The 22,536-nt window shown below is 39.9% G+C and overlaps 2 protein-coding genes across 4 annotated transcripts; both read left to right on the forward strand.

Annotated features, from left to right (window-relative positions):
• The first annotated feature begins 1,783 nt into the window (after window positions 1-1,783).
• LOC113124178 (golgin subfamily A member 6-like protein 22) lies at window positions 1,784-11,465 on the forward strand. Of its 2 annotated transcripts, none has more exons than XM_026296675.1 (6): window positions 1,784-2,012; window positions 4,410-4,538; window positions 5,295-5,727; window positions 7,391-7,633; window positions 7,802-8,001; window positions 9,041-11,465. In XM_026296675.1, exons 2-6 carry the CDS (start codon window positions 4,411-4,413, stop codon window positions 10,485-10,487), a joined length of 2,451 nt encoding a protein of 816 aa, XP_026152460.1. In that variant the 5' UTR covers window positions 1,784-2,012; window position 4,410; the 3' UTR covers window positions 10,488-11,465. The 2 variants fall into 2 exon arrangements, with proteins under 2 accessions (XP_026152460.1, XP_026152461.1); XM_026296676.1 differs by having other exon boundaries at window positions 7,898-8,001.
• A 3,982-nt stretch (window positions 11,466-15,447) lies between these two features.
• On the forward strand, window positions 15,448-21,778 carry LOC113124699 (teratocarcinoma-derived growth factor 1-like). 2 transcript variants are annotated; one of them, XM_026297767.2, is made up of 6 exons: window positions 15,448-16,318; window positions 16,438-16,493; window positions 17,085-17,279; window positions 18,152-18,266; window positions 19,214-19,323; window positions 20,829-21,778. In XM_026297767.2, exons 1-6 carry the CDS (start codon window positions 16,296-16,298, stop codon window positions 20,939-20,941), a joined length of 612 nt encoding a protein of 203 aa, XP_026153552.1. In that variant the 5' UTR covers window positions 15,448-16,295; the 3' UTR covers window positions 20,942-21,778. The 2 variants fall into 2 exon arrangements, with proteins under 2 accessions (XP_026153552.1, XP_026153553.1); XM_026297768.2 differs by having other exon boundaries at window positions 21,010-21,778.
• The last annotated feature ends 758 nt before the right edge of the window (window positions 21,779-22,536 follow it).

Below are 22,536 nucleotides of genomic sequence, written 5' to 3' on the forward strand. Positions count from 1 at the left end.
TAGGCATAGATAGGTTGTTGCATAGGGTGCCACCATCTGGAGGGGGGCAAAGAGGATGAAGAAATATTTGTGATTAATTCCAGATGCCCAGTATACTTTTGAAATGCTTAGAAATAGTGCTTAGCTTCAGGTTTAGCAGTGCAATTCTTGTTGCAGTTTGTGATATGAAAGAAAAGCAGACCAACTGGATGACTTTGATAGCAGATAAGATTTTAGCATAGATTCAAAAGATAAAGCCGCAGCCAGAGTCCTGACAGGAACTAGCAAGAGAGATCATATTTCTCCTATATTGGCTTCTCTTCATTGGCTCCCTGTAAAATATAGAATAGAATTTAAAATCCTTCTTCTCACATACAAATCCCTTCATAATCAAGCTCCTTCATACCTTAAAGACCTCATAGTACCATATTATCCCAATAGACCACTTCGCTCTCAGAGTGCAGGCCTACTTGTGGTTCCCAGAGTTCTCAAAAGCAGAATGGGAGGCAGAGCCTTTAGCTATCAAGCTCCTCTCCTGTGGAACCAGCTCTCAGCCTGGGTTCAGGAGGCAGACACTCTCTGTACTTTTAAGGCTAGACTTAAAACCTTCCTCTTTGACAAAGCATATAGTTAGGGCTGGCTTCAGGCAACCCTGAACCATCCCTTAGTTAGTTATGCTGCTATAGGCCTAGACTGCCCGAGGACCATTGGTGCACTGAGCTCCCCCCCCCCCCCCCCCTTCTCTCCCACCTCATGTATATTCCACCATTGAATGTTACTAACCTTGTGCTCTCTCTCTCCCCTAGTTTGTGCTCTCTCCCTCCCTCTCTCTCTCTCTCTCTCTGTACCTTCTGCAGGTGTCCCTGGTCCTGGAGCTGTTTATCGCTGATGTGCAGTTACTGGCCCCACCAACTTGCAGTGTCTATTTGTTGTTTATTGTTGCTGTTCTTTTCTCTCTGCTCTATCCACTCACCCCAACCGGTCGAGGCAGATGGCCGCCCAAACTGAGCCCGGTTCTGCTGGAGGTTTTTTTTCTTCCGTTAAAGGGAGTTTTTTCCTCTCCACTGTCGCCAAGTGCTTGCTCATAAGGGAATTGTTGGGTTTTTAGTTTTAGTTTTTGTAAAGTGCCTTGAGATGATTTGTATTGTGATTTGGCGCTATACAAATAAAATTGAATTGAATTGAATTGAATTGAATTAAAGTGCTCATTCCATCCTTCTCTAATCCAGCTACACTAACATGTTCTTTTATGTGCATCATTTTGTGCAAAAGGTTCAGGCAGTCAATATGTTTAGATTCAGTTTCAATTTCATTTAGTTAATCATTCCACAGTACTAATGTAGTAATGAAGGGGATTTCACTGCATTTTTTTCCCTAGGAAGCAAAGATAAAAGCAGGTACATCTCAAAAGCCACCACATGGACACTTATTGTTCTTGTGTCAGCAGGCATTTTTTGCTGTTCTTTCAGTGAGCAGATTGCCAGTTATTGCCAGTTATTACATATCAATTTTTGGATAGACTGTAAGAGGACCTCTCTTCTCCAAAAATATAGTTTACAGTCTTTAAATATCGTTCCTGTAAAATTGGCTCCACATTCTTGTTCTTTCTCAACTGATAAGTCACGCTTACCCACTCCCCTGTAATTTGAATTTGAGTAATTTCCCTGCTACTCTCACTGTGTGTGGCACTGCCTCACCCAGACACTAACACTAAATTTAGAGCTGCAGCTCTGTATCTGTTAACATATAATGTAAAAATAGCAAGGAGGGTAACCTGCTCTCCACTGAGCCGATATACAGGACAGACTGGGCGTAAGCTGAAACACACTATGGACAGTCACACACAGAGAGAAAGAGACAGGCTGAGAGACAGACAGGTACTAGTGTAACTGTTAAGGTTAAAGATAGACAGGTCCGGTGAAAGACAGACAGATATTGGACTTTAATTGTAGTTCACTTTAACATATACTGTTATAGTACAGATACAGCAGGGGAAATAAACACAGACTGTGAGAAAGACAGAAAGACATCAGGTAAGGACTGATTTACTATTTTTTATTGCAATTTACTGTACATGAATTTGTAAACGGTGGTTTAAATATAATATTTTAAAACTGTTTTTTAATCATGTAGAAACTAGATTAGCAGTCCTTGTACCGAGGGCAAGGCTACTAGTCTAGAGCAACTACTACAATGTGCAAGACACATGGCTGAGCTGCTCAAAGCCCTTTTAACGGCCCCAGGCACAGTGGCATATAATGTGTGTCAAAACACTTTCACCTGTGGTGTCTTAACACAATTTTTGGTTGCCATGTGACAGTGCTTGAGCTCTCCAGAGAATGTAACAGTTCATGTAATGATATTTCAGTACACAAGAAAAACAAAAGAGAACAAAAATAATAGAACAAGAAGTTCTGTGATATAAAGTTTAGTCAAGCCTACCAAGCCAATGGGCTACAAATGAGCAACAAGTGAGCAAGTTAAACTGAGCTGAACAATGATGAATCTCTCAGCTGGACATATGATAAACATACTTACTTTAATATTGCTGCTTTTATGATAGGATTTCTTCAATTTTGGAAAATAAACTTGCTAGCTGACTTCCTACCCTCGGACATCCTAGTTTAGCACAAAGACTGGAAGGAGGGGGAACTGTCACAATTGAAAAAAAATCCACTGAAAGATGTAGAATTACCTTGCTGAATCATCTATATATTTTAAAACATTTTTTCCCAGGAGATGAGACTACATTTGTTTTAGCCCATTCCCAGGCTTTATTCAACCCTAATTTCCCACAGATGATTTTTCTGAATTTAGGGGGTAGATGGTGGGTGTACAAAGGGCAAGGTTCCCATTCAGACTCCTGTGGTCAGGTTGTGGTTTGTAGACCACCTCCAGAATCTATGGACAGACCCTGAGACTGCCAAGCTTTCTCAGGAGATACATCCGCTGAGAGCATTTTTTGACTCAGTGTTGCTCTGCAAGTTGAGTTGAGAGTCTAGTAAGATACTTACCAAGATACCAAGATACTTAAAGCGACTGACAATCTCTACACTCAAACCAGTGTGACAGGCTGTAGGTTTGTACCGTTGGAACAAATAACTAATTCCTTTGTTTTGGCTACATTTATTTGAAGCTGGCTTGTGTTACACCTGCTTTGGAGAGCCTTTGTGTGGTCTAAATAGACCCCCTCGACTGAAGGATTGTTTTGATGCAAGAGACCAACTAGAGCCATATCGTCAGCATATTTAAATAATTTGAAATATGTATAAATTAACTTAGTGAAGAGAATAAACAGAACAGGCGATAGAACACATCCCTGTGGTTAGGGAAATATTGTAGTTTTACTTTGATGTAGATAAAATGAAAGTGGATATTGCACTGCAAGTAATTTCTGTCAGATAAAGTTCATATCTACAGCTGTAAACACTTGAGGTCACTGTTATTTGATTCTCAGCAGTTTTCACTTGGGGCTTTCCTAATAACATAATGTGCAGGGAGGTGGTGAAGGAGGCCTGATCTCATTTCCTAATTTTAAACTCAATTTCATTTGTCCAAGTCAACTTCATTTATCAACACAGACACTGCTAAGTACCAGTGTCCACTGTCTATATTAGAGTCTGTGACCAAAATTAAAATCTGATTTCACACAGAGTCCCAGAGACTTTTCACCTGTCTAATATGGACACTGACTAAAACAACTATATAACGGTAATAGTAATAATTAACAATAACAATAATAGATGTCTTTTCCATATCCTCCATAAACTTTAGATCAGTTTCTATTAGTTTCACATTATCTCTCTGACAGTTACCTTACTTGGACTTAAAACCTACTGCCTATAGACACAGTCATATTTATCATGATAATGAGATACAGCATCTTATCAGGAACAAGTTTGTTGATGTATTGAAGGATGGTCTGACATTTCTTCATTAAAAATTTGGGTTTTCAGTCTTCTAACGAGACTTAGATTTCTATTATCACTAACATCTTTCAAATGATACCTGACACTTAGCAAAATTTGCGTCTCACATATACGCATGTACCAAACACTTATCCATATCTTAAAATAGTTGCAGTAGTAGCATCATACTCATATTTCTAGAATTAACCCTGAGATGGACCTGTGACTTATGTAAACATGCCCCTGCATGTCCCACTGTATACTGTATAAGTCGATAACGAGTGTTAGTAGAACAAGAATGAACCTGTGCATGGGCCTTGTCTCAAAGCTCTTCTGATATAGTGTAAGTCTTTAGCCCAGGGTTCACATAGAGGATCTGAGGAGACAGAGGCAGTAAATGTCTGGAGATTCTTCACCAACTCTTGAACACATCACATACAGACAGGAGAAATGTAATTTACACTGGAGAAATATTGTTAGTGAAATGTTTGTTGCTATTTGCTATTTGTTTGTGTACCTCAGGATGCTGTCAAACAAACAGGAGAGGACGTTCAGCAATGCACCGCTGAGAGACCAGTGGGAGAAGAGAGCTCAGAACATTGCAGCCCAGTGCAAACAGGAGGCTGAATGGAAAGAAAAGAGTGTCAAACTGTGAGAAAACATTATGTTTTAATTGTTTTTGGATTACAATTGTTATGCAAAACTTCAACATTATTATAAAAATACAGAAAATAATGCCAACCTGTGGCTGCAGGCATCCAGAGAGTGGAGCAGAAGTGGGTGTAAGGTTTTTATTTATTTATTTTTTTCTTCTTCTCACACATATCACAATTTAGCATGTGATGGCGAAAATAACAACAAATCAAGCTAATGACTTAATCCCCAACCACAGTTTACAGAGAAGTGGACAAATAACACAACCTTGCACAAATAACCCAAACCTGACCTCAAAAACAGCAAAACAGTTTCTGTAACAATTATGTTATTGTCAAATGTGTCTTCTGCTCCCTCATTTGATCTCAGAAAGTTTGAACTTTCTTCCTAATCTCAACTGGCACAGTATTGAAACAGTATATGGAGCCAGCTGAGTGAAAGCACTGCCTAGGGGGATGATTTCAGAACAACAAGCAATAACTAGCCAACAGTGGAGAATGCATGAAGATATAAGTATAGGTATATATATAAGTATATTTTAAGTATATGTGAAATTCCAGGGGCACAGGTGGATGAATACAGAAAGGCAGGAGACCAGGAGAAAAGCTAAAATAAACAGGGCTGAGGCAGAAATCATGACACATCAGGAAATGTGATGGTGCTGCATACTGCATACTTGCCAGTGTTACGTTTTACTATATTCATTCATTCTAACAATATATGGACTGATTTTATATGTTTTTGTATCTGCAGACTTTTCTCAAAGTGGACTTATCATTTGATTATTTCCCATGGAGACAAGTTGTCAGACTTGAAGAAGCTCACCAACAGCACAAATGAAGAAGAAACCAAGCCAAAAATTAAATTCAAAATTGTCCCTCCTCCTCCCAGAATCAAACATGAGCCTGCTCTTCCTCCGCCCTCTCCCAGGAGAAAAGCTTCTTCTGGACCTCGCAGGCCAAAGCGCAAAGTGAACGTGGATATGTTTAAGCTGCATTGGAGAGAGTCCTGGATGAGCCTGAAGCCTCCAAAGTATCTTTACCTGAAGACGAAAGAGATGAAAACCAGAATTCCAGGATTTACAACCATAAAGTTGACTAATAACAGAAGATACAAACGAACGTGGTCTGGATCACTGGCTGAATTGATGTGTCTTCATGAGAAATGGACTCATTCCTGGAAACAGGTACTGAGACTGACATAGCTTCTTATTAAATACTTAACCCACAACATTGGTCTGTTTTCAGAGGGATCCAGCATATTCACCCATATTCACCCAACTCTTCATAGCCTCTTCCCCCAATGAGGACATCTGGACACATAGAAACTCTAATGCTCACATCAGTTAATTTGGCACAATAACAGACTTGGTGGGGTCAAGAACAAGCATGATAGCTCATTTTGCTTTTAAGCACCAAAGAAACAGTAAGGCAATGGATATGATGGTTGATACAATTGCTGGATACAAGCTTCACTTAAACAGTACGTGGCATGATGGCATTCCACTGGTACTAACAAGCTAAAAGTGTTATTCCCACCTTATAAAATAAGATAAAGTTTTTTTCAGAGCAGTGCTGCATCTACAGAACATTACAGGGGTGGCAAAGTGATGCCAGGAGTTGTAGCACGGTGGCATGGAATGGAACAATCAGGGGATTTGCACATATTTAGATCAGCGATACAGCAGGCAAATATAGTTTCCTGAATGAAATGTTACGTTGCTACACTGGAATTTATATGGTCAGTGAATAAAAACAACATGAGGTCCAGCTGGGCTTGTCTCCCTTTGTCTCTGCATTTCTTCCTGCTTCTGTTCTGATCATTTTTGTTCTCATTTTCATCCCTCACAATCATTTCATCCTCATTTTCTCCCTCTATGGTTTTGTTGTTTTAAGTCTTTCTTGCATACTCTCTTCTTTTCCTTTTCACTTCATATCGTTCTGCTCTCTTCTGCATCCTCTCACTGGCAAAGCCGGAAAATCATCACTTCTGATGTTATGATAAAACTACAATAAACATTTAATCCAATGCAGGTCAAGTGCCAGTTCTCCAGCTGTTACAAGTACAGAAAGATGTAAACACACCCTGACGTCCATTAATGAGATACACCAGCCTGAAACACAATCAGTCTAATCCAAAAGTTTTGCAAGAACTCCTCCTTCTTGGAGTTGGAGTTCAGTTTATTTCGGAAAGGGGTTGATTCAACTGTATGATCTTTTTAGAGGATTAATGAGATACACCAGCCTGAAACACAATCAGTCTAATCCAAAAGTTTTGAAAGAACTCCTCCTTCTTGGAGTTGGAGTTCAGTTTATTTCGGAAAGGGGTTGATTCAACTGTATGATCTTTTTAGAGGATGAATTTTGTGCTTCTGTTGAACTGTACTGTATTATACCAAGAGCAGTTTTAAAGGGTTGCTATTCTGTACAAATCATCTCTCCTTTCCAAATCATCACCTTTTCATGAGTCAAGAAAAACAGCTTATTAGGCAACAACCTTATTAGTTTATCAATGGTGTATTTAGCTTGAGAAGTAGAAAACCACAAAGGAAAAGGAAAATTGCCAAATTTGGGGATGCATTTCAACAACCCAAACAACAATCAAGGCTTACAGACATCTAGAGTTCAACTGGGACATAGATATAGAGTTTGCAGAGTCATATTTCAGTATGAAAATCAGGAATGAAAACCCATAACCACAGGTTAAGGGTGATTAAGGTTAAGGTGATTAAGTCAGGAGTATCCATGTTGATATTTGAGCCAATGGATGAAATCCTGATAAACCAGACCTCATGAGAAGAAAGACAACAGTGGGATAAGTGACTGAATAACCCATCTTTTGTCTTCCAGGTAAAGAGTCCTGCTCAGCTGGAGCGCTCAGAGGAGAAACAGTTCCAGTGGGAGATTTTGTTTGAAAGCCACCTGCCTTGCAAACCTGAAATAGAAGAATATTTTCTTCCTGTTTGGGCCCGTACCTGGAAGTTTATGAACTTTGCCTTCAGACAGCAGAAACAGAACTGGGACTGTATTTGGCTTGATTACCAGCAAATCCTCAGCAACAAATTTGACAAAGTACAGCAACTAGAGGAGCAGGTGGGGGATCAACATACTTGTTACTGTTACTGTTCTCTATTTTATTTGCCTTATAAAAACAAATTCCAACAGGACAGGCCAAGACAAGCTACACATCAGATCAGAGGCCAAATGCTACACCCCTTGTTATTACAGTTAACAGTTATCTATGTTGTGATTGGTATACAGGAGGAGCCTTCAGACTGGGAAGATTCTTGGCAATTGTCTGAATCACAGAAGACCACCAACACCGCAGTGATGCTAACACTAAATAATGTGTTCCAGCCCGGTTGGACCAACTCCTGGCTGCTCACTGTTGCTCCTCTACAGGAAGATGAAGAATATCAGAAGAACTGGAGCTCCTGCTGGGGATTCAGGCAGCAGATCAGGTGGGTTGGTGTTGTACTTCCCATGCCTAACCATGCACAAAAAATATTCTCATCACATATTTGCGAAGGTATGAACCATGCACACAACACCATGGACACTTAATCAATCAGGCTGTTGATGTTCAATATTTGTTGCACAAATTCCATGAAAAGACCAAAACAAACATTATGCTACTCTGCCCCTCCTTCCCTACTCTTTTAACTCCAATCCCAGTGGAGTAAATCATGCATGTTCGGGGCACTCTCAGTGGCAATACACAACACAATCCACATTTGGTGTGAGTATTGGTGGCAACAGGATGGTGTATGTGGGGTTGAGACACAATAAATATTGTGTGTGAGTATTGATGGTAATAAGGAACAGGTCATACAGGACAACAGTGTAGCTCAGTAATTGTTTTTTGTAGTTTTTGGATGACAATGAAGCTCTATAGACCAGGGGAATAAGATCCATCAGAGCTTAGTAGCAATATTGTATAATGTTGACGTACATTGCCCCATATATCAGAATTACTGCAATTAAACCAAACATGTTGTCATGGTAACATTTTATAATTGTAAAAAATGTTTAACTGTTTTCTTAACTGTGATACACAATTCTGTGCATGAAAGGGAAGTGAGCACCAGATATTGATGCTGCTTTCATCATGCTTAATACTCCAAAGTAATGTCATGCATCAATAATTATTCAGTGGACACTTTGCTTCACTATCCCAAAATAAGTAGCTGTAAATCCCCTTACCTTAAAAACACAAACCAGTCAGTTGTCACAGGTTTGCTTTATTTTATTGCTAATTCTAATCCTTTCTCTGCATATAATAAAATTATGGGATTGAAGGAAAAAGAGGAAAATAAATATTTTCAGTTGACGAATTCAAGCTCCCCCTGCTTCTCATGATCTTTCTTGGTGAATGGACTTTCTGACTTACTTACCATAGCACTGATGAAGATGATGACGTACATCTGATAGTGTCAGAAATTAGCTTTCCTCCTCAAATTTAAACTGTTCATCAAAGTAAAAGCTAAACTATATCCACAGGTGGTGCAAGGCTTCACAGCAGTCCCAGTATCAGCACAGCAACATGTTAATGAGGAGGCGTAAAATCATGAACCTGCTCCTCACATCACGGCTGGAGAACAAGATCACAAATAGCACAGAGTGGTCAGAGGCGTGGAGGATGCCTAAACAATCAGGCCGACTGGAGGAGGATGAACCAGAGGACGAAGAAGAGATGGACATAGAGGAAACGATGGACACAGAGGGGGAGGAGGAGGACGAACGAGTGGACCATGAGGAGGATGTAAATGTAGATGATGAAGAGGAGAGGGATGAAGGAGTTGATGAGGAGGAGGAGGATGTGGGGAAAGAGGACGAGGAAGATATTGGTAAAAATGAGCAGTACGAACAAATACACAAGGAGTGTCCCAAAGAAATATATAAGAAAGAAGACAAAGAAATTTACAAGAAGAATGAGCAAGTTGAAGACAATAATGGGGAGAAGGATGAAGGAGTAGATGAGGAGGAGGAAGAAGATAAAAAAGTCAACAAGGAGAACAAAAAAGAAGTTGAAGAGGAAGATAAAATATCAAATGAAAAGGACAAGGAAAGCGAGGTAGATGAGGAAAAGGAAGAAGAAGACGCAGACAAGGAGGGGGAGGTCAGTGACTCAGATGAAGAGGAGGAGATTGATGAAGAAACAGACAAAGAACGAAAAGAGGAGCCCAAAGTAGACAAGCCAGTGAAAAATGAAGTAAATGAAAAGGATGAGGACAATGATAATGTTGAAGAGGAGGGGACTGAGATAGAAGAGGATGGGGGAGAAAAGGAAAAAGAGGATGATGTGGAGAAAGAACAGGACAGAGAAGAGGAAACTGAAGTGGAGGAAGAGGATGAAGAAGTCAATGAAAAGGCCAAAGTACACAAAAAGGATGATAAAACCAAAGAGGAGGAGGAAGAAGAGACAGATGAGAAGGAGGAGACTGATGAAGAAGATGAGGTAACAGCCATTTCAGAAGAAAATGGCAGCCATGAGGAAATGGATAAAAAAGAGGAGGACAATGTTGTAGAAAAAGAAAAGGAGAAAAAGAAGCTGAGGAAAGGAGTCAAACGCAAACCGGATGTCCCGCTTCATCTGCAGTTCCATAAACTGAACATGTCCTTCTCCTCTTGGAACCAGTCGTGGATGGTGGTGGTAGCTCACCGAGGAGGAGATGGAAATGAAGAGGAGGAAGATGAGGCAGAGGAAAAGGAGGAGTGGTGGCCTTGGAAAGAGTCATGGAGGATTTGCCGCTGGAGGAAGCTAGACGAGGACGAGGAGGTGTGTTTTTCCATGGAGCACCGGACTCAGAGACACCTGGGACTAATGCACGAAGAAGACGGTATGCCAAGGAGCAAATGGACTCTCAGCTGGAAGATGACTAATGCTGCAGCAGAGGAAGAAGACACTGAAGAAGAAGATGAAGAAGAGGAGGAGGAGGAAACTTGAATTTTTCTGATAGCTCAAAGATTTTTTTGTGAAGTATGCTAATGTTTTTAACAATGTTGAAGCCCAAGAAAGGTAGGACGGCCTTTTAAATCTCAATACTGTCCATATCAACAAGAATTACTGTGAAAAACTGAGTAATAAATTAAACAACAGTGCTAAAGAGTGAAGTTCAGCTCCTCTTTGCACAGGTGGCCAGTCACTGTGCAAAGTGGGTCTGAAATTTGTATCAGCGCTTCTGGAAAGTTGCAGCAATGGTCAGGCATCCAAAAATCAGTTTAGAAAGAGTATAATGTGCACATACGAACAATGTAAACCAAAGAAGGCTGTAGTGCACACTATGAGAATTTAGACAATTTGCTGTCCCAGAGAAATGTCTGAGATCTGAGCAGAGATTGTGGGAGGTGGACATATGAATCTTGACTCACTAGGCTAAAGAGGAAAATGCAGTAAAATGCTTAATGTCCATATGAAGTTTTATTTAATGTCAGCTTGTTTAAAGCACTCTGAGGTCTCAGCAGTAATGTGAGTACAGTACCTGAGGATAATCCATGAAAACAAAGCCAGAGCTGTATAAGACTGTGTTTAATATTCAACAACTTGGACTTCTTTTGTAAAGTATAAAGAAGAATTAGAGATATTTCTTAAAGTAAAAAAGCACAGTTTGGTATAGATGCAGACACCAAGGAATCTAGGCACCATGAATATGGAAATTTTCAAATAAGACCTTTGTCATCTTGGTCTTTGTCATCTGCTGTCCTTCCTTAGCATCATACTGTTGAAAATCAAATCTCATGGGTTGCACTTGAAGTTGCTAACACAGTACAAAATGAGCTAGCTATCTAGATATGTGAAAGGAAAGACTATTACAGTGGGTACGGAAAGTATTCAGACCCCTTTAAATTTTTCACTCTTTGTGTCATTGCAGCCGTTTGCCAAAATCAAAAAAGTTCATTTTATTTCTCATTAATGTACACTCAGCACCCCATCTTGACAGAAAAAAACAGAAATGTAGAAATTTTTGCAAATGTATTAAAAAAGAAAAACTGAAATATCACATGGTCATAAGTATTCAGACCCTTTGCAGTGACACTCATATTTAACTCGCATGCTGTCCATTTCTTCTGATCCTCCTTGAGATGGTTCTGCTCCTTCATTGGAGTCCAGCTGTGTTTAATTAAACGGATTGGACTTGATTAGGAAAGGCACACACCTGTCTATATAAGACCTTACAGCTCACAGTGCATGTCAGAGCAAATGAGAATCATGAGGTCGAAGGAACTGCCCAAGGAGCTCAGAGACAGAAGGCACAGATCTGGCCAAGGTTACAAAAGAATTTCTGCAGCACTCAAGGTTTCCTAAGAGTGCAGTGGCTTCCATAATCCTCAAATGGAAAAAGTTTGGGATGACCAGAACTCTTCCTAGACCTGGCCGTCCAGCCAAACTGAGCAATCGTGGGAGAAGAGCTGAGCTCCAGAGATGCAGTAGGGAGATGGGAGAAAGTTCCACAAAGTCAACTATCACTGCAGCCCTCCACCAGTCGGCACTTTATGGCAGAGTGGCCCGACGGAAGCCTCTCCTCTGTGCAAGACACATGAAAGCCCACATAGAGTTTGCCAAAAAACACATGAAGGACTCCCAGACTGAGAAATAAGATTCTCTGATCTGATGAGACCAAGATTGAACTTTTTGGCATTAATTCTAAGCGGTATGTGTGGAGAAAACCTGGCACTGCTCATCACCTGCCCAATACAATCCCTACAGTGAAACATGGTGGTGGGAGCATCATGTTGTGGGGGTGTTTTTCAGCTGCAGGGACAGGACAACTGGTTGCAATTGAAGGAAAGATGAATGCGGCCAAGTACAGAGATATCCTGGAAGAAAACCTCTTCCAGAGTGCTCAGGACCTCAGACTGCGTCGAAGGCTCACCTTTCAACAGGACAGTGAACCTAAGCACACAGCTAAAATAACAAAGGAGTGGCATCGGAACAACTCTGTGACCGTTCTTGTCTGGTCCAGCCAGAGTCCTGACCTAAACCCAATTGAGCATCTCTGGAGAGACCTGAAAATGGCTGTCCACCAATGTTCACCATCCAACCTGACAGAACTGGAGAGGATCTGCAAGGAAGAATAGCAGAGGATCCCCAAATCCAGGTGTGAAAAACTTGTTGCATCATTCCCAAGAAGTCTCATGGCTGTACTAGCTCAAAAGGGTGCTTCTACTCAATACTGAGCACAGGGTCTGAATACTTATGACCATGTGATATTTCAGTTTTTCTTTTTTAATAAATTTGCAAAAATTTCTATTTCTGTTTTTTTTCTGTCAAGATGGGGTGCTGAGTGTACATAAATGAGAAATAAAATGAACTTTTTTGATTTTGGCAAATGGCTGCAATGACACAAAGAGTGAAAAATTTAAAGGGGTCTGAATACTTTCTGTACCCACTGTATAACACAAAATGCAAAACCATTAACTACACAAAGCAGGTCAGTGATTATATATAGCAAATGCAAGATGACAGACACTAAGGCAAGAATGTGTCAAAATCTGTAGAAAGTGTAAAATGAGAAAATGTCATGTTTGTTGTTCTAGATGGAGATTGCAGACATCAGCCTTAATGGTTTGGTTAATGATGTGCAACTTTACTTTATTATTTTAAAGATGATCATGGATCTATATAAAACATAATAATATAATAATGTTAATTTATTAAATCAAATAAATGGTTGACGATGTCTTTACGGAACATACATCATGTAAAAACTTTGAATTTATCAGGAGTTGCATTTTGTGTTAGCATTCACAGAAAGGCGGTATCATAAATCACCCCTTACATTTTATTTTCTGTTCATCTGACTTAACATTAGCACTTTGCACTGCAGCGGTCCGTTTTGTTTTGCCTCACGTCAAATCAAACACATATAATCACATCTCTGCTTGTGTGCAGAAGAAAGACAGTGCAACACTCTCATCGTATTGAAGCTGTCTATTATTCATCTACGCTGAATTATATTTAGAAGTAATGGCAAAATAAAGTCCAGCCTGGAAACATTAAACTGAACCTTTAGCTTCCTTGCAGTCAGTTTTATGCTGAATGTGTTTTGTTAATTGGCCAACAGAGGGAGACGTGTCACTGACTCCCTGTTTCACATCTTCAGGGCACTAATCTTTTCAGCTTTGCTTTCTCATTTGAATTTCCCCCAAATACACATATGTCTATGTAGAACTTGCTTTGGTAAATGTGTGTAAAATACCAAATCAATAAAATCATACACATATATTTTCAATTTGTTTGTCCTACAAAAGAATTCTCAGATTCAAATGTCAGAAAATGGATCATCTTTAGATAAAGGCCAAGTGTAAAAAATGGAGAAATGTAAAAAATAAGGAATGTGGTCGAATGTTTATTCGACCACAGTTTCTGAACACATAAAATTAAGATGTTCAAATGTTTCTATAGTGGATTCAAGACATTGTAATTAATTCAATCTTGGAGTCTAATGCATTAATGGAAAGACATATTTCACTTCAGTTTTTAAAATATTGTGGAAAATTAGGAATGTTTGGTTTTTGGCTTCTTCTTCTTTCTTCTGAAACTGCATTTTGTAAAAATCTTGATATATATGCTTAAACCAGTTAAAGTGTATTTAAAAAAATTGTAAAGTGACCCCCTTGAGTCCTGTAGCAGTCTGTGAGCTTTCACTTGTAGATTTCCTGGTGTGTTCAGATCAGGTTTTGCCTCCTGCTGCTGACTCTCCTGCTGTGTATTACCATGAGACCAGACTGCATTGTCATGCTGCACAAATTACAAAATACCCATTTCCACCTCTTATTGTCCCACTGTGGTCAAAGCAGAGACAGATTACGAGATCTGGATGGGGGCAGGGAGGCATTTAGTCCAGATTCCAAGACACAAAAAAACACCAAGAAGAAGAAGAAATAGAAAAATAGAAGAAATAGTTTTGCACTTCCCTGTGTCACAAAACTCACCCTCCTCCCTCTCACCATGTACAATTACATAACACTCACAGCAGATGAACCAACATATTCTACAAACCTGTGCACATTTACTCACTTTTGTGTGACAATCTCAATAAAATGGAAAAAATAGAGAAAACTTTGAAAAATAAGGAAATAGAAGATGGATAAAATTCTTGCAGATATAAAAATATACTTGCAGATCAGTTTTCTCTACCATTTAGAACAGGGTCATGTTTAAATATACTCTGATGGAAGAGATGATGAAATGCTCTGGCAGTTTTAAAAGTCTGTTTATTATTTGGACTTTTCATTTCATTTTGAGTTATTCATTTCAATTCAATTTTATTTGTATAGTGCCAAATCACAATACAAATCATCTAAAGGCACTTTACAAAAACAAAAAACCCAACAAATCCCCTATGAGCAGCACTTGGGGACAGTGGAGAAGAAAAACTCCCTTTAACGGAAGAAAAAACCTCCAACAGAACCTGGCTCAGTTTGGGCAGCCATCTGTCTCAACTGGTTGGGGTGAGTGGATAGAGGAGAGAGAAAAGGACAACAACAATAAACAACAAATAGACACTGAAGGTTGGTGGGGCCAGTAACTGCACATCAGCGATATACAGCTCCAGGACCAGGGATACCTGCAGAAGGTACAGAGAGAGAACAGAGAGAGGGAGAGAGCACAAACTAGGGGAGAGAGGGAGCGCAAGGTTAGTGACATTCAATGGTGGAATACACATGTGAGGGGGGAGGAGAGGAAGAGAGGGGAAGGGAAGGGAGGGGAGGGGTAGGGGAGCTCACTGCACCGAAGGTCCTTGGGCAATCTAATCCTATAGCAGCATAACGAAGGGATGGTTCAGGGTTACCTGAAGCCAGCCCTAACTATACACTTTGTCAAAGAAGGTTTTAAGTCTAGCCTTAAAAGTACAGAGAGTGTCTGCCTCCTGAACCTGGACTGGGAGCTGGTTCCACAGGAGAGGAGCTTGATAGCTAAAGGCTCTGCCTCCCAGTCTGCTTTTGGAAACTCTGGGAACCACAAGTAGATCTGCACTCTTCAAACAGTCTTTTAGCAAATTTCATATCCTACAAAATCGGAAGGACTGTCAGATCTCACTGTTCAGGGCTGGGAGATGGGATGAATGTAGAAACCTGGACAAGTCGCTGCTGTTGTTTCCTCAGCAGCAGGTTCGTTAGCATGTGAAGGTGGGCTAGGTTGGGTGAGAGAGCTTCATCTACATGTGTATGAAGACAGACAGAGGGCTGGGGATGAGATGGAGAACATAAGAGAGAAGAATAGAAAATTATGAATGAATGAGTTCTTCTATTGTGTATTATGTCTTTGTATTCACTGTTTTAGAAATACCATTAATCCAGTGAAATCACAGAGACTTGAAAAGGGCAGCTTTCACAGTAAACGACATTATTTATTTTATTTATTTTTTTGCTTTGTTTTGCGGCCCGTGCCTGTTGATTGGACAGGCCGCGGAGCCCCTCCCCCCGACTGAGAGTCACCTGGAGAGCACAGGCCGCCGAGTCCCTCAGAGCTGCTGCTTAACCTGCCCGGAGCTCTTTTTTAAATCTCGTTAACGAAGAAGCTGGATTTTTCTAACCTTCAGGCCAGAGTGGATTTATGGACGAGTTGACTTTCCTCTGACATTTGGGAATACCAGGCAGAGAGTTTTGGAAATATTTGTTGGAGCATTGTTTGTCTGGGGATCGTTTTGGCGTTTATTTCTCTAGAGCATTTACATTTAAAAAATTGTTTATTTTCTTTTTCTTAATTTTTTTCCCACTGTGAAGTTTTTTTCCCCAGTCTCTCTGGGAAATGAGTTGGGCACAGCTGCTCAGGTGAGTGAAGACGGAAAGTAACCGAGAAAAAGGACGTTTTCGTTCACAACGTGTTGCACATAGTTTGAATTAACAGCTTGATCACTTACGACTTTTCTTGATTGTTTGCATGTTTGCAGGATTTTGCTCTGTGCTGTGGTTGGTCTCCACTTTGCTGCCCCTTTGCCTGCTTCAGGTCAGTTCATCACACTCCAAACAAACATTCATGCAACTAGAAACAGTGTGTCTGTAGCACATCCTCCAGTTTAAACATAATCCAAATCTTATCACAGTTATGTATGCTACACTGGGTTTACGTCTGATTTTTGCTTTAAGTGTGAGATGATTAACATGTACAGGAAATTGCAGAAATTCAGTTTACAGAACCATGCTAATATGTTTTAGCTCCTTGTCATGTAGCCTATAATACACATTTTTGCTGCAGGTGGTGTATATATATTTAAATATGCATTAAAGTATAAAATCTGAATAGAAAAGGTATCCACTCATCACTGTTGGACCAGGCAAAATAAGCAGAAATCTGCACAACTGTTGGGCCAGGAAAACAGAAAGGGGTGGAACACGCACGTGAGGCTGGGAGAGGGGCGAGGAGAAGAGCTGCTTTTTTTTCACTGACATCAGGTTTCTCCTGTCCATAATGTTAGTGGGTGGAGTTTTCATACTCCACCTCTTCTCCTCCACCCAGTTTCTTCCTCACAGTCCATTTTGGTGATGAGCATGTGTCATCACACGATGCAAATCTGATTTTGCTGCTTTTACTTTTCAGGGTGTGAGGGAGATGAGTGCAACAGAGGCCAGACCTCTTCTTCCTACTCCTCTTCTCCTCCTCCTTCAGTGGTGAAATCCCAGCAGCCTTCCCAGGACTTCCTGGGTCAGTTTACCCAGCTGACCTCCCCAAACAGTGGGGACCGTAAACACCGTGATGCCAGCGCTGTCCTGCCCTTCATCGGCCTTACTGGCAGTAAGTCCACATAGAATGCTTCAAATAAGACAAAACATTTTGCTACAAGTGCTTAAAAATGTTACAAAAAATGTTAAATTGGTAATTTTTTTACTTTCTTCAAGAGCTTACACTTCCTAAAATAAAAGATTTGTGACAGACAGATGTAAAAAATGTTTTGAGGCCGTTGTCAGTTTAGTTTTAGTGTTTTTCTGTTATAGTCCAATGTTTGTTCCTACTCTCAGCGTTTGTCTGCTGATGCGAAGCAGTGAATGACAAGAATGTGTTGCCAGATGGAGACTCTGGTTTATCTCACAGATACAGATTCAGGGAGGGAGAGGCTGCAACCTGAAGGGCCCTGCTGCAACTTGAAAACCTCTCAACAAGATAAAACCCCTGTAGATCATATAAAAAACATCCAACCTAAATGACATCGAGAGTAAAGCAATGAAAAATCAAAAGGCAACTGGAATACACAGAGAGAAACACACGGAAAATAACTTGGAACTGAGTGAATCAAACAACTCAAATAGAAGCAGAAAAACAAAATGTGATAGGAAATGTGAACCTGCAAGAGGATGTCACAGCTGAGAAGGGAGGTATCTGTATATATATCTGCTGCTGTTGGTTCAATGTAAAATCTAGGAAATGGAGTTCATTCAATAAAATCAGAGCTTGTTTCTGAATTGTGGAAGAAATGGAAAAGCCAATATGCTTTGAAATTTCAAGTTTAGACCCTGCAGCCACTGAGAAGCAGATTACGGGAAATTCTTTAAACTGTGAAATAGTGATTCATATTTCAGCTGTTTGTCTAAGTGCCATGGTCTGTTTGGAAGAAATTGATGCAGACTGTTGGAGGACTGTTGCAAATCTAATGTATGTTTTTCTCGTAGGTGCTGAGCAGAGTCGTAGCTGTTGTAAAAACGGAGGAACGTGCATCCTGGGTAGCTTCTGTGCTTGTCCTCCGTTCTTCACAGGAAGGAGCTGCGAGTATGACCAACGCATCAGGTAAAACGCAAGAAAGCAACACAATAACGCTGCATCGTTTAGTTCAACCATTAACTCCATGACTGTTCACAATAACTCAGAAATGAAAAGACATCAGGGGGCTTTTTATTCGAGTTGAGTTTTAGTGGGAATAAACAAAACGCTTTTCTTCTCAAAGCCAAACCACAGATGTTGCACACACACAGCTGGAATCAGTGCAGCTTACTGTCTATGGCAGTCAAAAGTATGCCAACTGGTTGTTACTTGTTTTCATGGAACAATGGGAACTGTCTGTAGCAATTTTCCAAATCATAAGAAATCCAGGCAAAAACAAACAAACAAACAAAAAAAAAAAAACAGGGCTAATCTAATTTACACCACTCAATGCATGATGGGAACCTGGAGCTGCATACATCTCAAAGGCTGCCTTTGGTCTTTAGCAACTTTTGCATGACTTGCAGTTCTATTGCTCCACACAGTAGCTGTAACATTCAGAACACAGTAAAATTTCCCTTTTCCACAAAACGCTAAACACAATATTATATTAATATTAAACCTTTAAAACAACCTTTTCCCATTCAGTTTTGTAGATTATATGAGATCCATATTTTTCAGCCTACTCATATTCTATATGTGCAATATGAAGCTTTACTGGTTCAGTTAACTTACACAATAAAAAACTGAGAAAAGCAAATAGCTTGAAAAATAAATAATCCTCAGCATAGTCTGCTGTGGTCTACGTAGAATTCCATAAAAGGTTGTGCTGTCCCTTTGTGGAGTGGATGAATTGGAGATTTGGACAGGTCTCAGTAGGAACACAGGGCTGTGTGAGTGGTGGAGTCTAAATATATTGCACAGGGTGAATAAAATTTCAAACCTCAAAATGAACAGTCTGTTCAGTAAATAACTTTTCATGATTTTCCTGGGTTTTCATGTTTGTAAATCACATCCTGTCCTTCTCTCTGTAGGAGCTGTGGTTTGATTCCACATGGTGAGTGGGTTCAGAAAGGATGCTCCTACTGTCGCTGTGGCTATGGCACGCTCCACTGCTTCTCCCACGTCTTCCATAAAGACTGTGGTAAGACACACCTGGCACATGACACGTACATTTTGCAATGATTTGAAACTTTATGCATCACGGTCAGTTAGATAATTGTTATCATCTGGTAATAGGGTTTGGCACAGGATCCTCTGGACATCAAAGTGTCAGTATTTTCCCAGGCTGCCCCTTCAGCAGTTCAGGTGTGGCTCTGAGCTCTGTGCTTTCACTGAGGGCGTGGTGGGGCAGTCGACACCCAGCAGTCAGATGTTTGTTCATAAACTGCGTCGTTCACACATTTTACCCAGACATTCACAGTAAACTCCCCACTGTGCATGAACACTTTCAACACAAAGCCTTGCCTATTCATTTGCACTTTTATTCAGGCATTTCTTTCACAATGCAAAACATTCCCACGACCATTAACTCCAAGACAAAGTCTCCCCAACAATGATGTAGAGTGCCTTTACATTAAACTATTTCAATGTAAATGTTTGCATTTTCTCCCTGTGCTTGTGTGGGTTTTCTCCAGGTACTCTGGTTTCCTTCCACAGTCCAAAAACATGTATGTCAGGTTGATTAGTGACTCTAAATTGCCCACTGGTGTGAGTGTGAGTGTGTGAGGTTGTTTGTCTCTATGTGGCCCTGTGATGGACTGGTGACCTGTCCAGGATGTACCCCTGCCTTTCACCCAAAGAGAGCTGGGATAGGCTCCAGCAGATCCATGTGACCCTGGTTAAGGAATAAGTGGGTATAGATAATGGATGGCTGGATGAAAGCACAAGAACAGATGCACAGTGTGTCCAAGAAAGCACATGAGCATCTGCCAGTATACAAAATGATGCATGTAAACCCAAAGTATTAGGCAAGGCAAGTTTATTTGTATAACATAATTCATATACAAAGTAATTCAAAGTGCTGTACAGAAATAAAAGACAAATTAAAAGTATATAGGCCAAAAAAAAACAAAACAGTAAAACAGAATAGAAATTAACTTAAAATGACATTAAAAGAGAATGAGTGTAGATAAAACACTTTCAGTTGTCACATGCTGCACTAAAAATATATGTTTTTAGCTTGGACTTAAACATTGTGAGAGATGAGGCTTGTCTAACATCATCAGGAAGACTATTGCATTTACTACTACTGCATAAAACTGAAACGCTGCTTCTCCCTCTTTATTCCTGACTCTGGGCACGAGCAGAAGGCCTGTTCCTGATGTTCTCAGAGTCCAAGATGGTTCATATGACACCAGCATGTCAGAGATGTACTGTGGCGCTGAGCCATGAAGAGACTTATACACAAGCAGTGCTGTTTTAAAGTCTATTCTCTGAGTGACAGGAAGCCAGTGCAGAGATCTGAGAACAGGAGTAATGTGGTTGTAAATACTACATTAAATATTACATACACAGTAAAATGGTGATTACAAAAGTGTATCAATACACAAAATATCACAAAGAAGACAAATTGAGGCAGATATTAGTAATACAGTTGAGTTGTTGAAGTCATTGCATATTTTTTCTTGATCTTGCTCTGCTTTCCAGATGACTCGGATGAGGTGCGTTGGTATCGTTCATCAGCAGACAGGATGGTTCAGATCAGCTGCTTCCAGTGTGTGATGCTGCTGCTTCCTCTGCTCCTCCTCCTGTGTGTTTAAATCACTGCTGGACTTTACCAGTCAGTGCATTTAAGAAGTATTTATATGATTTTGTCTGAATGCAATAGTACAAGAGGAGTACAGTGTTATTGGAACCAGAAGTCAGGAGTTGTCTCCACACATGAAGACTGGATTTTAAATTTGGGAGTTTATGGCGATCTTCTAAGATGCTTATGGGGACATTTGGAGTTCTTCTGCACTAAAAAGCTGCATCCTCTTCAGACTCCAACACTTCCAAAGGATGAGCCTCTGCAATGTGTGGTGACCGATTGTACTTAAACCAAGAGACTTTTTTTTTTCCTCAAGAGTTCCGTAAACAAAGACAATGATTCAGCCAGTGGATTTGGACAAATTCCACTTTTTTCCAATGGACCTCTTTTTGTCTCAGAAATATTTAGAAATTAGTGTGACTCTTAAAAAATACAGTTGACTCCACTGAAATGTTTTAACAATTTAGGATTCAACACTGAATGTCAGTAAATATTACAGTGTTGACTTTGACTGAAATGACTTGACTTTGAAATGAAAAACATGACTCGCAAAAAGCTGATTACAAGTGTTTCCCAGTTTGCACATTGATTCTCAGTCTCAGTGTTTCTCTAAAACCTTTAAAGCTGATCGGCAGTTTACCAGTGACCAAAATGGTGAAACTCTTTTCAAACTGTTTCTTGAAACTTTTTTTTTTTTTTTGAAACTGCAGTGGAAGGTTTTCTGTGTGTCTAAGATGTCTGAAGGAAGTTGTACATAAGATTTTTATGAAAATGTTTTTATGAATTTGTCATGGAGTGTCAATTGATTTATAATAGAAGACCTTTTTATTAAAGGTCTGTTGTCGCATGAGTTTTGTGTTTTTCTTTTGAAAAACAAAGGAATGATTCTGTCTCTGAAGAACACATTTTCTCTGGGAAGACAAATATGAAACAGAAAGTAAACTCTTGTATAAAATAAACCCAATTCAATTAGCAAAAAATACATCAAACACATTTATTAATTTTTCAAACAGGCTCTTCTTACCTTCAAACTCTATCTGTAGGTATTTCCAGTGGGAGCTGTTCTCCCCAGGTCTCTTATCTCCATAGTTTATTGATGAAGTCTGAGTTGATTATCAGCTGCTCTCTTATCTTAAACAAACACATAAGCTGTTGTTCTGCTGTCTGTTGGCTGTCACAGCTCACAGTTTTATAATTAACAGGAGGACAGAGATGATAATCAAGAGTAAATTAAGTTAAAATAGATGATCCTGAAGGGCTGATTACAACTTTGTCTTTTTAATAGAACTGAAACTCACAGACATCTGAAATGTGAAATAGGTTATATGTTTTTCTCTGTAATCAGAAAAATAACAAGTAGCTCTATTGTGCAGTGAAAAAGTGGGAAAGGAATCAAGAGGATGGAAATCCAAGTTTCTTAGTTTCATCCTGCAGAATTCAGAGTGTAATCTCTCCTTTGCTATCCAGCCAAGCCAAGAATAGGTTAACAAATAGTTTAATTTGTGTGTTCTGACTGGACAGACAACTTCTTTAAGACCCAGTGAAACAGCTCCTGCTGTTCTTTCCTCTCCCATGCAACACATGAAATTATTTAAACTGCTCAGC

This window comes from Mastacembelus armatus, chromosome 12 (genome assembly GCF_900324485.2).
Source record: "Mastacembelus armatus chromosome 12, fMasArm1.2, whole genome shotgun sequence".
NCBI classification, from domain to species: domain Eukaryota; kingdom Metazoa; phylum Chordata; class Actinopteri; order Synbranchiformes; family Mastacembelidae; genus Mastacembelus; species Mastacembelus armatus.